Source organism: Leishmania donovani, chromosome 34 (genome assembly GCF_000227135.1).
Source record: "Leishmania donovani BPK282A1 complete genome, chromosome 34".
Taxonomy (NCBI): domain Eukaryota; phylum Euglenozoa; class Kinetoplastea; order Trypanosomatida; family Trypanosomatidae; genus Leishmania; species Leishmania donovani.
This window is the reverse complement of record NC_018261.1, coordinates 1,515,795-1,528,801: the sequence shown is the minus strand read 5'-3', so window position 1 is coordinate 1,528,801 and position 13,007 is coordinate 1,515,795. Positions and strand designations below refer to the sequence as shown.

Here is a 13,007-nt window from a genome sequence, read left to right as displayed (position 1 = left end):
GGGGAAGGGATTGTAGAGCGGAAGAAAGCACACACACAAACAAGCAGTGAATGGTTCAGTGAAAGATGGGAGGGAGTGACGGCGATGCCACTCGGCGCCCATGAAGAAAGTAAGCCACCTTTTCCCGGTTCAAGTCGCCCACGCAAACGAGACAGACGCGAAGGCATACGAGGAAAGGGATGAGGGCAGGACGAGATGCGCCCAAGTGGCGCGCATAAGACAACGAGAGAGAGAGAGGTATAAACCCGTCAGAAACACCAAACGTCGCCAGCCCGAGGAAAATAAAGAGGAAACAGCGAAGCCGCAAAGACGGAGAAGTCGTGCACGTCGTCTTCAATCAACCGCTTCCGTCTTCTTGGTTCGCGGCGACGTACACGTGCGGTTGCACCAGTTGGAGGACCCCCACCCCGACCTCCACGCTTTCCAGCCGTCCATTACTCTTCATTCCGTGATCGGCCTACAGGGTCGACAAAACGGCCTGCAAAAACTCTTCCTTGAGGCTGACATTCACGCCGCCCTCGATGATGTCGGGTCCGACCTTCAGCACAGCCTCCTGGAAAAAGAACGGCAGCTTCAGCGGGGACGCACTGTTGGCCAGCGGTGCGGCGAAGTCGTTCCACACTTTGGTGATGAGTTTCTCCAGGTCTTTCGTGCTGACATCACCAATGTTAGACACCATCACCTTCACAGCAACGTCGCGCACCGGAAGTAGCTCGTAGCTGATCGAGTGACCTGTGCTGGCACTGATGTTGCGGACACCGGATGCGGCGGAGCACCCGATCGCCAGCACTGGAAATGCTTTACGGTGGTACTGGGAAGAGATCCTCTTTTTCCTTTCAAAGGACCGGTAGGCGGCGGAGAAGCCTGCCCTCGGTCTGAGCTGCTTTTCTGTAATGAGAGAAGATAAGGCCGAGGAATGCTCGGAGGAGTTTGGCTGTACATAGACCCCGAGAATGAGGTCGTGGACATCCACTGAGACTTCACCGTCGCGCAGCACATCGATTATAGGTGCCTTTGTTGCCTGTGCGAGAGTGTACAATCTGCATCCCGGGCACGCACGGTACAGCTCAGGGAAAAGATCCGCTAACAACGAGGTGTTCCACATCGCTGATAGGTGCTTCTCCACCTGCAGACGCTGCGCCTGTACCGCATTGTAGAGAACGTTGTTCACGCTCGTCGCGGTGGTGCGTGCGGCAATGTCGCGAGACACAAGTTCAGGCACGGTTGACGCGGTAGGCGTCGACGCGCAGCCGAAATCGAGCGGGTTCAAGTCCAGCGTCACAGCCATCGCGTTGGCTGTCATCACGGGCGGGGTGATGGCGCGGATGCCAAACCTCGCAAAGGCATCGTTGAGTCGATCAGCTGCCTTCCGCGGCATCTCTTCATCCAACATTCGCTTTACTTTTGAGACCACGAAAACGTCGAGCTCACCAGTAAACAGCTCCACCACTTTTTGCGCTAAACTGCATGTCTCGCTGTCCAACTCGTGGTGGACGTCCACCTGACCCCAGTCAAGCGCCAGACGCGGGAAGGTCACGTTCCACCGTTCCTCTGGTAGAAGCGTGAGACGAATCACCGCATCCACAGCGGTTTCCTTCAGTGACGCCCAGAAGGTCCCACTGCACCTCACGCCCATGTAATGAAAAATGAAGCGCGACTTGTTCACCTTGAGACCGAGTCCCGTGCCGCGTATCATCATGCTTTGCGCGTCTGGCACGCCTGTGCTGACGGTGAGAGAACCGAGCTTGAAATGCTGCAGCACCATCTTGTCCACCCAGACGTGGTTCACCTCCTGCTGGGGGACGATAAGGGTGTTGCTATCATTTTGGATCATGGGAATGACAGCAGCTTTGATAAAGGTGTTCATGAAGGTCGACGTGACCGCCACAGAGACGTTGGCGGAACGACAGCCGATGGCGCCCTTGTCGGCCGTGGCGCGAATATCCGTCAGGCAACCGCCGTGCGTGCTTTGCGTTCCGCGGAAGCAAAGCCAGCTGGCGGACAGGAATAGAAGCCACAGCACGCACAGCGAGCGCTTGTGGGCCCAGGCGGCGCGGCCGCCTCGCTTTCCGTAAGACTTCATGGCTGCAAACGCAGCAGACATACAAGATGAAAAGCAGAAAAACGGTGGGGGGATGAACGTCTCTCAGAGAGGGCGGCAAGGGTACAGCGCGACGCGGGAGAGACAGCGCAACAGGTCGTCCCAGGACGGAGGACAAAAGGAAAGACACGGAGGGCTGCAGTTGCGTATGCGCTGGTTCGATGCGGTAGCGTTCGGTTGCAGGAAAGCAAAACCATGTGAGGGTGAGGGGCAACAAAAATAATAGAGAGACGTCTGTAGAGCCAGAGAAGGGAGACGCAAAGCTGTGCGCAGGCACGTGTGACCGGCAGCAGCGAGAAGGGAGCACTATATGCAGGGTACGGCTGCTGTGAGGAAGCGGCACCAGTGGCCACCAAGTAGAAGAGCGATGAGACAGGATGGTATAGGTGGAGGGTGCCAGAGAGAGAGAGAGAAGGCGGGCGAGGGCGGGAGGGCAACGAGTTGCAAGAGATCCCCGTCCTGCAAGCACACGGCATGGCCTTCTCGCATTACTTTCCCGTCCCCGACCCCCACCGCACTGAGGGCTATGCGTTGCTCTGCAGCCAGCACATTGGCAAGAGCGAGTGCGGAAAGCACATGGGCTGCGCGTTCCCGCCTGTCCGTCGGTGGCAGCTGCTTCAGGTGAGTCGTGTCTCATGGCTGTCGTACAAACAACAAAACAGAGTGCAGCCGCACACTCGTTCTCCAGGCGTTCACGGCTGCCACCGGTACCAACAACGAAGAAAATACTTAAGGAGAAAACGCCGCCGTCTCTGACGCAAGCCCACATCGAGCCCAGGGACACACAAAAAGGACAAGAGTGGCGCTTGACGTCGAAAAATCTTAGCAGAAAAGAAGCGCACGGCAGCCGCTAACATACGTCGCGGACATCGCGCAGCGCCGCGTACATCGTTTTTTTTTTTTTGGGAGAAGGGAGGGAGTGTGCTCCAGAGTGATCGAGAGTCCCGCTGAGCGCACTTGAACGTTTCGTCTGTTTCCGTTACAGGGGCCGTAGCGGATTGACGGATCCGTAGCTGCGCATCGCCATCGGCACGCATGACACGGATGCTGCAGTGCCCCGTGGGGCCACGGCGGTGGATGACGGCAGCAGCGGCGGTGTATAACAAAGGCAAAGACACCGCAACGTATCAGCCCCCCCAACCAGCTCCCTCATCTCCGCCCGCTGAAGCATCGAGACACCGTCCTCCTTGAGAATGTCCTCCATGCGGAACTCGACCAGCTGCAGTGCAGCATCATCTCGGACGAGCAGCTCTAGCGACGGAAGAGCTGAAGACGGCAGAGCAGTGGTGCGACTTGTTGTCGTGTCCCGTAACGTGTTTTTAGGCGAACGCGTGTGCCGCTGCGCACGGCAGTCCTCTTCGGCCGACTGCTCACAAGTGCTTGCCGCGAATGAGGTACGTGCTTCTCTCTCGTACTGGAGCGACAGTCGCTCCAACAACTCCTTCAGCACCAACAGCGACTCGTCTGCGGCATTTGGTTGCAGGTAGTCTTCGAGCAGCACGCACAGCGAGGGCTGCGGGAGGGCGGAGATGGGGTTGTTCTCCACCATAAGAAGGCGGTCCAGAGGACGACCGAGCTGCCTCAGGTCCTTCACACACGTGTTGGCACCGCGGTACCAGCGCTTGTGTCGGCTAATGATGTGATGGAACCACTGCCGTCGGCCGCAGGCTTGCCCGATGGCGTGAAGAATGGGATTCACGTAGTGCGCCGTACCGGCAGTCCACACAATGATCTCAACAGGGAGCCGGTGAAGTGACCGCAGGAGCTCGCCAACGTGGGGGCGCAGATGGATGGGGCCGTAGCGGGCCCCGACCAGCGTCTCGTCTAGATCAAACACGACAGTGAACCACGGTAGCTGCCTTCGTCCATCGTTTCTATCATCGGTGGCTTTCACCGAGACGGCGGAGAGAGGGGGCACAAGCCAGCGCCGCTCACCGCTTGCCATCGCCCGTCGCTGCTTGCGGGTGCCGCGCCGCTGCGCGGCCCCACCGGTCACCACTGCCTCCCTCACATTAGTGTCCAAGTCGCTCAGCATGGTGGTGCTTGAACTCGCTGTCGGCCGTGCAGCGTTCGAGAGCGACGAGCAGCTTTCCGACTTCTTCGCCATCCGTCGGCGGTTAGGCTTCGTGGTGCGTCGCCACGCGCGTGCTTGGTGAGCATCCCTCGGCCGTGCAGGTATTAAACCGCCCATAAAAACCGCCCCGAAGCCGAGGATGTCCTCCACGTCGGCGTCGCCGTCGGATGTGTCCTCGGAGTCAAGCAAGAAGTCCTGCATCTGCTCGTTGACGAGGTCGTACTCGGAGTATTCGGAGTCGCTGCCGGAGACGCCCTCACAGTTTATGTATGCGGTTGTCGTGTAGGCTGTGACGGAATACGAGGTGGAGATCGCCGCGTCGTTGGCAGCGGCGTCGGGGTTGCTAGGCAGGAGGCACTGCGCGGCGTGAGAAGCACGCAAGGGACGGCGTGGAAAGCAGTTTCGGCTGTGTCGCGCTTGATGGAGGTCAGTGAGCCGGGCGGCGTTGCGCGAGTGCCGCAGCGTCCGGTGTGGCGACCGCTGTGGGCGACTAAAGCTCATCGTGGTGGTCACCAGGTCCTGTCTTCGCTTGAGAATGCCCCTGCCCTTTGTGCGGTTCCCCGCACACTCCCTTCTCTCTTCTGTGCTTCCGCCAACGCGTGCGAGAGAGCGGGTGCGAAGGTGGTTTTGGCGCCCTCAGCGGCGGCGTTCCAGCGCCGCGCTCATTCACCTGGAAAAAGAGGGAGCCGAGCCGGCGTGGAGGCGGTCGAATACCGGCACGCCGTTCCACCCCCTCCCTGTGCGCGTGTGAGTGTCGGTGTCTCTACTTCACTGTGCTGCACGCTCGGCGAAGGCAGAACTTACACGAAGATAAAGCGCGAAGAGCGAGACGTCCGCTTTCGCTCAGACAAGGTAGATATATAAGGAGGTGAAGAAGTCGATGCCGATGTGCCATGCATGTGTGTGTGTGTGTGTGTGTGCTGTGAACTTGCAGGAGAGGCGATGGCAACGTAGGTCGACGCAGCCTTCTCCACCGACACTGGTACTTCGGCGCGCGACACCTACCGCGAAGCGAGAGAGAGGGCGCAATACAGAAATGAGTTCAAGAGGTGTCACGCACGAACCAGCAATGAGCGAATTGTGGATAACACAACACCAAAGGGATGGAAATGGTGGGGGAAGAGGGCGGGCGTAGAGCGAAGAGCACGGTGCCAGTGGGTGCACCCACCCTCATAGAGAGGGAGAGATGCGCGCCGGCCGTCCTCCTGGCCCACCCACCGCTCGACCGCGCCTCATTCACCCACTCTTGCAACCACGGAAGCAGATGTTCATCCGCCAGTGCAACCCACGTCCCAGCGCCGCGGGGAAAGTCGCCGCTTCCGAAGTCGTGGTGGCCTCAGGCACATCGAAGTACACCTCCGCGCACCGTTGAAGCGCTTTGAGACGGGCATGAAAGTTACTCTCGGCAACAGCGAACAAGACGCGAGATGGATGAGAGACAGCATCTTGAACGAGAAGAACGAAAGGAATCGACAAACAGCAAAACAACAACAACGAAAAAAAAAAACACGTCGCACACACAACACCGTAGACGCGATGCCGAAGAGGAGACATTAAACCGCAGTCTACGCCATACCGAATAAGAAATAGTCCCTCATCCCCGGGTGCCGTGAGGGGGTGTGAGAGGGGAGAGGAGCATGTGACCGCCTGGCCGGCACACGTAGGAAAGAAAACAGACCACAAGCAGCGACGACTGGCAGCTGTGCCAGTGCGCATCATCCGTCCAAAGAATAGATGCACACGCGCACTGACCGGTGCATTCCGAAAGAGTCAGCCACACTCCTCTGCTTGCTTGTTTTGGAACGCGCTACTTGGTGAAGATGCCCTCCTCCTCCAGTTCACGTTGTCGGATGCGCTCATTACGCGCTTCGATCTTCTTCTGGTCCTCGGTGGCCAGATCGTACGGATTGCCACGGAGTCGATACCGTGGGTTGACGGCGTTCATCTTGCACAGCGTCCAGTTGCGACGCTCGAGAAAGCAGTCGTTCGCCCCGATGCAGTCCTCCACACTTTCCTTCTCCTGGAAGCACTTGGTCATGACGACGCACTCGATGAGCGCATTCTTTGGCCGCCAGCAGATGCTCTTGTGCTCTTTTTCCATTTCGTCCACTGCCTTGCGCGTGCATGCGCGCAGCCTCACACCTGCTGATGTATGTTCGCAGGCACCCAAACAATCGGGTCCACGGAGCTACGTGCTGCGGGCGACCTCAGCAATACAAGCGTGCCAAGGAAGCAAGAGGTGCAACCAATGCACGCACGCTGCGTCCGTCCAGCATGAATGGCAGAGAGGAGATGGAGCGGTGTAGACATTGTTGCATTGGCGACACGCGGGTGCGTGCATCATGTGCAGTTTGGCATCGCATAAAGAGACGGAGGGGTGTGAGAGAGAGAGAGACAAGCACCGACGACGAAGCGACGGCCATGTGTGCCACAGCGCTGGGCCGCAAGGGCACCGAGGGCGATTTGGGGCGATGCCAGTCGCGCCCTCCGTCTACCCTCCCCCTTCGGCTCTCCTCTGCCACCCGCAGTCTTCTCTCGCCCCATCTCCTCATCGACTCTCCGAGTCACGGTCGCTGTCTTCGGCAACCATTGAGGCAGCGACGAAGGACATGCAAGCAACACTTGCGACCCCGTGTTTGGTGAACACCGACGCGTGCTCCTGGAAAGCGAGAACTCGTCGATCCGGCTCAGCGAGGCGAATCTCTCGGCGTGTGTGGCGCGTTCATCTTTGCATTCCTTACTGTCCTCTTGCTCGCGAGCCACACATCTGCGTCCTTGAGCATGCATGCGCAGAGCCGCCAATTGAGAAACATGAAGTGTAAGAAACGAGTTTGCCGAGTGCCCGGCACAACGCCACTAACCATACGTGCAAGGTCTCAGCGTCGATGCACCCGACTGACGTATTCATCCTTCCCATGGCGCACGCACGGAGGAGTGCGTAGTCAAGCGCGTTTCCATCATTTCGGCGCGGCCGACACGCCGGCGGCCGCCGTGGTTGACTCAGGCACGAGCACCTCGACTGGCGCTTTAGGGAAGCGCACACGCACCGTCGTCTCGACGCCAAGGGTGGAGTAAACGTCGATGGAGCCGCCCCACATGCCCATGTACACCTTCGACGTGGGCAGCCCGACACCGAAGCCGCCCAGATGGCTTTCGTAGTGCTCACTCGTCGTCCAGCCGAACTTCCAGATATTCTTGAAGTGCTGTGGGTGAATTCCACCGGCTTGGTCAACGAACTCCACCACCACCCACGTATCGTCGCTGGCGTATCGGACGAGCACGTCAATATCAGGCCTCAACTTGAGTGTTGCTGCACAGGCGTTCTTGAGCACCTCGCGGAAGATGTACGTCAGGTGGCCTTCCACCGAGTAGATGCCCCGTGACGGGGCTGGGGTCGGGCGAGTCTCCGGCAAATCTGCCGGGCACGAGAGGGGCGATGTAGAGGAGCTCACCAACGTGCCACAGGGGACGCGGGTGAGGATACGTTTGTCCTCCTCCAGATGAATCTCTAGCGAGAGCACGCTGCCGTTGTCGACGAGGCTCGAGAAAATTTCAACAACGGCGATGCCGGCGCGCTGCAGCACTTCCACCACGTCTGTGTCGGATGAGATGACCTGCTGCGTGTCGGCCGGATGAGTCAAGTACAGAAGGTGTTCGTGAAGGACGCGCCACGCGACTCGACGGCGGCAAAAACGAATGAACCACCCGTTCAACTCGTCGGAGCGGATAGCCGCCTCGTTCACCATGACGTCCAGCAGCGACTGGCACGGTCGCAGGACTTTGAGCGCGAGAGTGAGAGGCATGGTCGCCTTTCCCCGATCCCAGGTGGAGAAGGCAGCCTCTATCTCATCACGCGTCATGGCAGGGTTTGACAGTAACCCGAGAGGACGAAAAGTGCTAGGCGCTGACGTCGAGGTCGAGGAGGGGGCGCCGGCGGAGATGGTGTCGTCCTCGGCGTCGCGAGGTGCACAACTGCTGACGCTGTCACTGCTGGAGTAGGTCTGCACGGGCTCGTAAATGAGGCTGTCGTTGTCCGTGTTTCGGAGACGCGGAAAGAGGGAGGGTGAGCTGCCGTACTCGTGCCGCTCAAAGCAGATTTCGGCCGAGCTGTCGAAAATCCCTTGTCGAGGGCACTGTTCCAGGCCGCGGTGGAGCGCGACGCAGTAGTTAAACTCGCGGAGGACATATGATTTGACCCACCAGAGCCGATCCACGTTTGGCTTGCGCATTGTTTTCTGGATGATGGGGTCGGAGAACGATTGGTAGCACCTCGAGGTGCGGATGGCCATCTCTCGCACAATCTGATGCACAACGCCGTTCTCTACCGGCTGGGCAGGTAGCTTACTCAAAGCCGGCAGATCTAACGGGGTTTGCGGGACTGCCAGGTAATGCTGCAGCGCCGTGGAGTGGCAGTGGGGCCTGCGGCTGAAGGACATGGCAAAGCTCCGCATGGGAAGCGACATCGACCACGAAAAGCGCCGAGGCGCGGCACACCCCCTCTGAGGATCTGACGGAGGAAGACGCGCCCCGCCCCTCTCTTCTCGCTCTGAGCACGGCAATCCGTCGAAGCGCGTCACCACAACTTTCGCGTTGCAGGGAGAGCGCGGAACTAGGTGGGAAGGGCCCAGAAAAAGCCAAGCAAGCAAACATGAACGGGGAGTTGAGCACGGCGAAGGAAAGAGAGCGACAAAGGTGAGCGCGGCCCGCCACTGCAGTGCGAGAGGCGGCGGGGTGTGTGCGCTACGTGTTCGATAGCAGCGATGATGCGCGTCTCAGGGATTCGATCAGGGCAGCACAAAGAAAAACAGAGAAAGAGAGAGAGAGAGCGCGGCAGTGCTCCAACGAAGAGCACTTGGCAGACGACCAACAGAGAGACTCTTCTCGATACAGCGAAGGCTAACAGACAACCAACACCAAATGAGGGAGGGGGTCAAGTGCCCGCGCGCGGCTTCGTCAACACTCAGTCTCTCTCAGATGAACGCGTTTCGACGAATTCGGGGCCACGGACTCTCGCAGGGCGGCGCGAGCGCAGTCACTCTTCGCTCTCGTCCCACTGTCTCGTACTTGCCAAAGGGGGTAGCAGCAGTGGTGTCTCGAGCGGACACCCATACAAGGACTAGCGCACACCCACGCACCCGTTCCGCAAAGCTCGCGTGCGCGGTTCGTGTGCGTACGGAACTTGAAAGAGTACGAATGGAAATTGGCGACGAATGGAGACGGATAGCGCCGCCGACGACCTGTCGCCCCTCCTCTTTGCCCGCTCTGAGAGTGTCTGCTGCTGGAGTGCATGCGCATGCGGCCGCGGGTGATTCCATCGGCAGTGTCGTTTCAACCGCGACGGTTGCCGCGACGAGGAATCACAGAAGAGGGCCATTGATGTGAGAGGCAGCCAGTACAGAAACGGAGAGAGCACCGATGCAGTGAAGCGTGCGTGTGTGCGTGAGAGAGCGTCGGTCTGGAGGATTGGAAAGGAGGCAGATGTGCCGGCATGCGCATGCCTCACCGGCAGCTGTCGACATCGGCGCATAGGTGACTGGTGAATCCCCCACAGGCGCAAGACACCAACGCGACGGGGACCTGCAATTGGCTTGAAGAGGGATACAAAACGATCCGTGCAAGATTCCACAAAACGCTCTCAGGCGGACTTGAGCGCGGCAAAGGAGAGGAGGAAACCCTCCACGCCCTCCCCCAGTCCGATCAGGAGGCCGAGATGCCCTCTGCAACATATTCTTCTCATAAGAAGGCAGGCTGCATCAGCACCCGCCGAGCGTATTCCCTACGAATAGTGCGCTCTGAGCACCACAATAGACCTCCCCAGCTCCGAGAGCAGCCAAATGGCTCTTTCTCTTCGCACGCCGTGCCCCGGTTCTCTGCCATGCAGTGTGTGAGGTCGAACGCCACGCCAGCCCCCGGCCAGCCACAGGCCTCAATCCTGTCGTGCAAAGCAGCCCTAGACGCGCACCTTACAGCAATGCGCCCCATCCGTCATGAGGAGCACGGCCTCTGCCTCTCAAACGCTGCCCGCCCTACGGGGTCACCTCGCAGCCGCTACCATCATGCCAGAGGCCCGTCTGGCGCACACCCCTCGGGGTGGCTCAGGCACCCCTACAGCCGTAGGGCAATGTGAGCGCCGGGTGAGAGATGCGCTCGAGTCGCGCGGGCAGCCCGCCTACTGTACAATATGTACAAGCACGTTCACGGTCGCAGGTCTCTCCTGACGCAACGTCATCCATCACCTGAGCACCAGCATCGGTCGCGGTGACTCACTCGGATCCCACCACGTCCTAGGTGCTGGGCCCTGGACACCACCAGAGGGAGGCTCGGCATCGGGCAGAGATGCAGCAGACTGCTCGGCCCCTCCCCACACAGAGTGTGTGTGTGGGGGGGGGGGAGAGGGGCATCAGTCCCTGAACCCACCTGCGGCGAGGTGTCGCCCGTTATGAGGAGGCAACAAGCAGTAGCCACGCGAAAATTGTGAGACGGCTCCACCGTGGAACTCTGGCCCCAACACGCTAGCAGAGAGCGAACTCATGTTGTTCTCCTGATTTCGTCCACTCGACTGACGTGGGGGCCGCTGCGGCGGCCGCAATCGTGCGTCCGCCATGCTCCTCCCTTCTCTTCGTCTGCTTTACAGGAATCCATGAACCCTTTGGAACATAAAAAATGTGAGCACCGCACCCGGCGTGCGATTGGGGATCTCCTCTTATTGCATCCATCGACCACACGCGTCTGTTTTCATCTCTCTCACTGGCCCACACACATACACACACACGCACGCCATATGCCTACACGCAGACCGGTGCCGAAACAACCTCAAGGCACGCTCTCAAACTTTAACACATGGCCTCGTGCAACGAACAGCTTCGCGTTGCTGCTGTTGGCACGGTAACGTCGAGAAAACAGCCGCAGACGGCACAGTTCATGCCCACTGACCGTGAAGCGCCGCCTTGCATGCAACCTTCTCGCTCTTGTCCACATCTGTCTGAGCACAGCGCATTCTCCCGTGGTCACATCCGCTTAGCGAATGCCGTCCCCCTCCGCACGTCCTCCGAAGTCGACACGAGTGGCCGCATCCACGGTAGCCAGAGCACCACAGCACGGAACTGGAGTCGCGAAAAGTGGCGCCAGAGCGGCGCAGATGCAAAGCACAGGGACAGCGTGGACGGGCCGTACGAGCAGAAGGAGTGGAGAGAGCGAGAGACGCGCCAGCCACCAAACACAGGCGAAACACCGACAACAAAACAAACAGAAAGAAACACCGTAAGGACGGATAGTGAGCAGTGCGCCGCAACGGAAGGAGTGTGTGATGACGAAGAACAAGTAAACATGCCAGGTAGCAAGAGTCAGTGGGGCGATTCTGCCACGCTCGAAGAGTCCGACAGGCGGTGCTGTGCGTCGCATTCGTGTGCCCGCCCCCCTCTCTATTCCGCTGCCTTTCGAGTGCATTAGACGCGCGCCCGTACGTCGTTTTCGAGAGCGTCGCAGAAAAGCGAGTCGAAGCGTGTGCCCCATGTGAACTATAGGCCGCTGAAGAGAACCAAACAGTAAGAAAAGCGCTTGACTCACCGGAGGTAGAGATCGAGCTCGTTGGCGCAGCTCGACGACGTCGCGTTGCACAGCAGGTTTAGTTTGGTTAAGCCTTCTCGAATGCTAGACTGCAGGGAGACAAGATCCCGCTCCGCCATGATGTTCTGCGTGCTCAGCACGACGCGCCAGAAGTCCGGCGTACCTTTGTCAGATAGCCAGTGCTGCACACGGACGCGGATGTCGAGTGGGCTGCCGTTGAAGTATACCTGCGAAACACCCTCCACCGTGTACTTGGCGGACTGAATAGTCGATAAACGCGCTGTGCTGGGGCCCAACTGATGAAAACCTGGAAACACCGACTGCAGCTGCGTCACGGTTGTCACGCGGTTCTTCTCCTTCGTGAGCAACGAGCTGTGCTGCAAGTATTTCACTGTGCTGTTCATCAGGGAGGCGGCTTTGATGTTGTACGTCACCCTTTCGTAGTCCACGTTGGCCATCACCTCCATGGAGATGGGTGGATAGGTGCCGCATAGTTTGTCGAAGACGGCGCGAAGCTCGTAGTGATAGTTTGAGCCGTCACTGCGACGCACCACACGGAAGCCACGCCCGGCTATAAGGCCAGTCGTGGTGTCGAGTACGTTCAGCTGTACCATTGTCGGCGCATCGTCATTCTGAGGAGCAAAGTCCAGCCAGCAGCGACGCTTTTCCAGGATCGTCTGCAGCGCTGTCACTATGGCCTCGTGGGTGGAGTCTGGACGGATCATGAAGTCAAACTCGACCTCGTGCGCGCGATCCTGGCACGGGGCCTCGCGGTGCTGAACTGACGAGAAGGTCATTACAAGGGCGATAATCATGACCGAAAACACCAGTACAAAGGTCGCGATGCGCCGCTGCAGCACCGTGGCGTCGCGGTATGCCACGTACTTGTTTGGATCTGCATGATGCCCCATTGCCGATGGAACGTGGTAGTGCTTGAACACCGGAGGGCACAGCGATGATGGGCTGAAGCCGTGCACTAGCACTTAAAACAACGCGCACGTAAGCGAATAAGCATGCGAAAGAAACAGAGACGGCGAAGAGAAAGTGACCGTTTCGGCACACGGCAAGGCGTGAGTTCAACGATACAACGAACAGGTAAGCAGCAGCAACAGCAGCAGCAACAAATGGGTGGGTGGAGGTGACGTGGAGAGCAAAAGAGAAAAAAATATGCAAGACGTAGTGCGTGCCGCACGGGTCACGAGGAGGAGAGAGTGAGAAAGAGCTGCTGATGAGCGTTAGAAGGTAGGGGAGGGGGTCGGCCGACGG

General features: G+C 59.1%; 5 protein-coding genes across 5 annotated transcripts; all 5 read right to left on the bottom strand.

Annotated features, from left to right (window-relative positions):
* Nucleotides 1–457: 457 nt before the first annotated feature.
* Nucleotides 458–2,104, bottom strand: LDBPK_343740 (expression site-associated protein 5 (ESAG5), putative; the record flags this gene model as incomplete). The annotated part of the gene is made up of 1 exon (XM_003864485.1): nt 458–2,104. One exon carries the CDS (start codon nt 2,102–2,104, stop codon nt 458–460), a length of 1,647 nt encoding a protein of 548 aa, XP_003864533.1.
* A 976-nt stretch (nt 2,105–3,080) lies between these two features.
* LDBPK_343730 (hypothetical protein, conserved) lies at nt 3,081–4,676 on the bottom strand (the record flags this gene model as incomplete). Its single annotated transcript, XM_003864484.1, has 1 exon — nt 3,081–4,676. The coding sequence occupies one exon, from the start codon at nt 4,674–4,676 to the stop codon at nt 3,081–3,083; it is 1,596 nt and encodes a 531-aa protein (XP_003864532.1).
* Nucleotides 4,677–5,982: 1,306 nt separating this feature from the next.
* Nucleotides 5,983–6,276, bottom strand: LDBPK_343720 (hypothetical protein, conserved; the record flags this gene model as incomplete). Its single annotated transcript, XM_003864483.1, has 1 exon — nt 5,983–6,276. The coding sequence occupies one exon, from the start codon at nt 6,274–6,276 to the stop codon at nt 5,983–5,985; it is 294 nt and encodes a 97-aa protein (XP_003864531.1).
* Nucleotides 6,277–7,132: 856 nt separating this feature from the next.
* Nucleotides 7,133–8,638, bottom strand: LDBPK_343710 (hypothetical protein, conserved; the record flags this gene model as incomplete). The annotated part of the gene is made up of 1 exon (XM_003864482.1): nt 7,133–8,638. One exon carries the CDS (start codon nt 8,636–8,638, stop codon nt 7,133–7,135), a length of 1,506 nt encoding a protein of 501 aa, XP_003864530.1.
* A 3,099-nt stretch (nt 8,639–11,737) lies between these two features.
* LDBPK_343700 (hypothetical protein, conserved) lies at nt 11,738–12,652 on the bottom strand (the record flags this gene model as incomplete). Its single annotated transcript, XM_003864481.1, has 1 exon — nt 11,738–12,652. The coding sequence occupies one exon, from the start codon at nt 12,650–12,652 to the stop codon at nt 11,738–11,740; it is 915 nt and encodes a 304-aa protein (XP_003864529.1).
* Nucleotides 12,653–13,007: the final 355 nt, after the last annotated feature.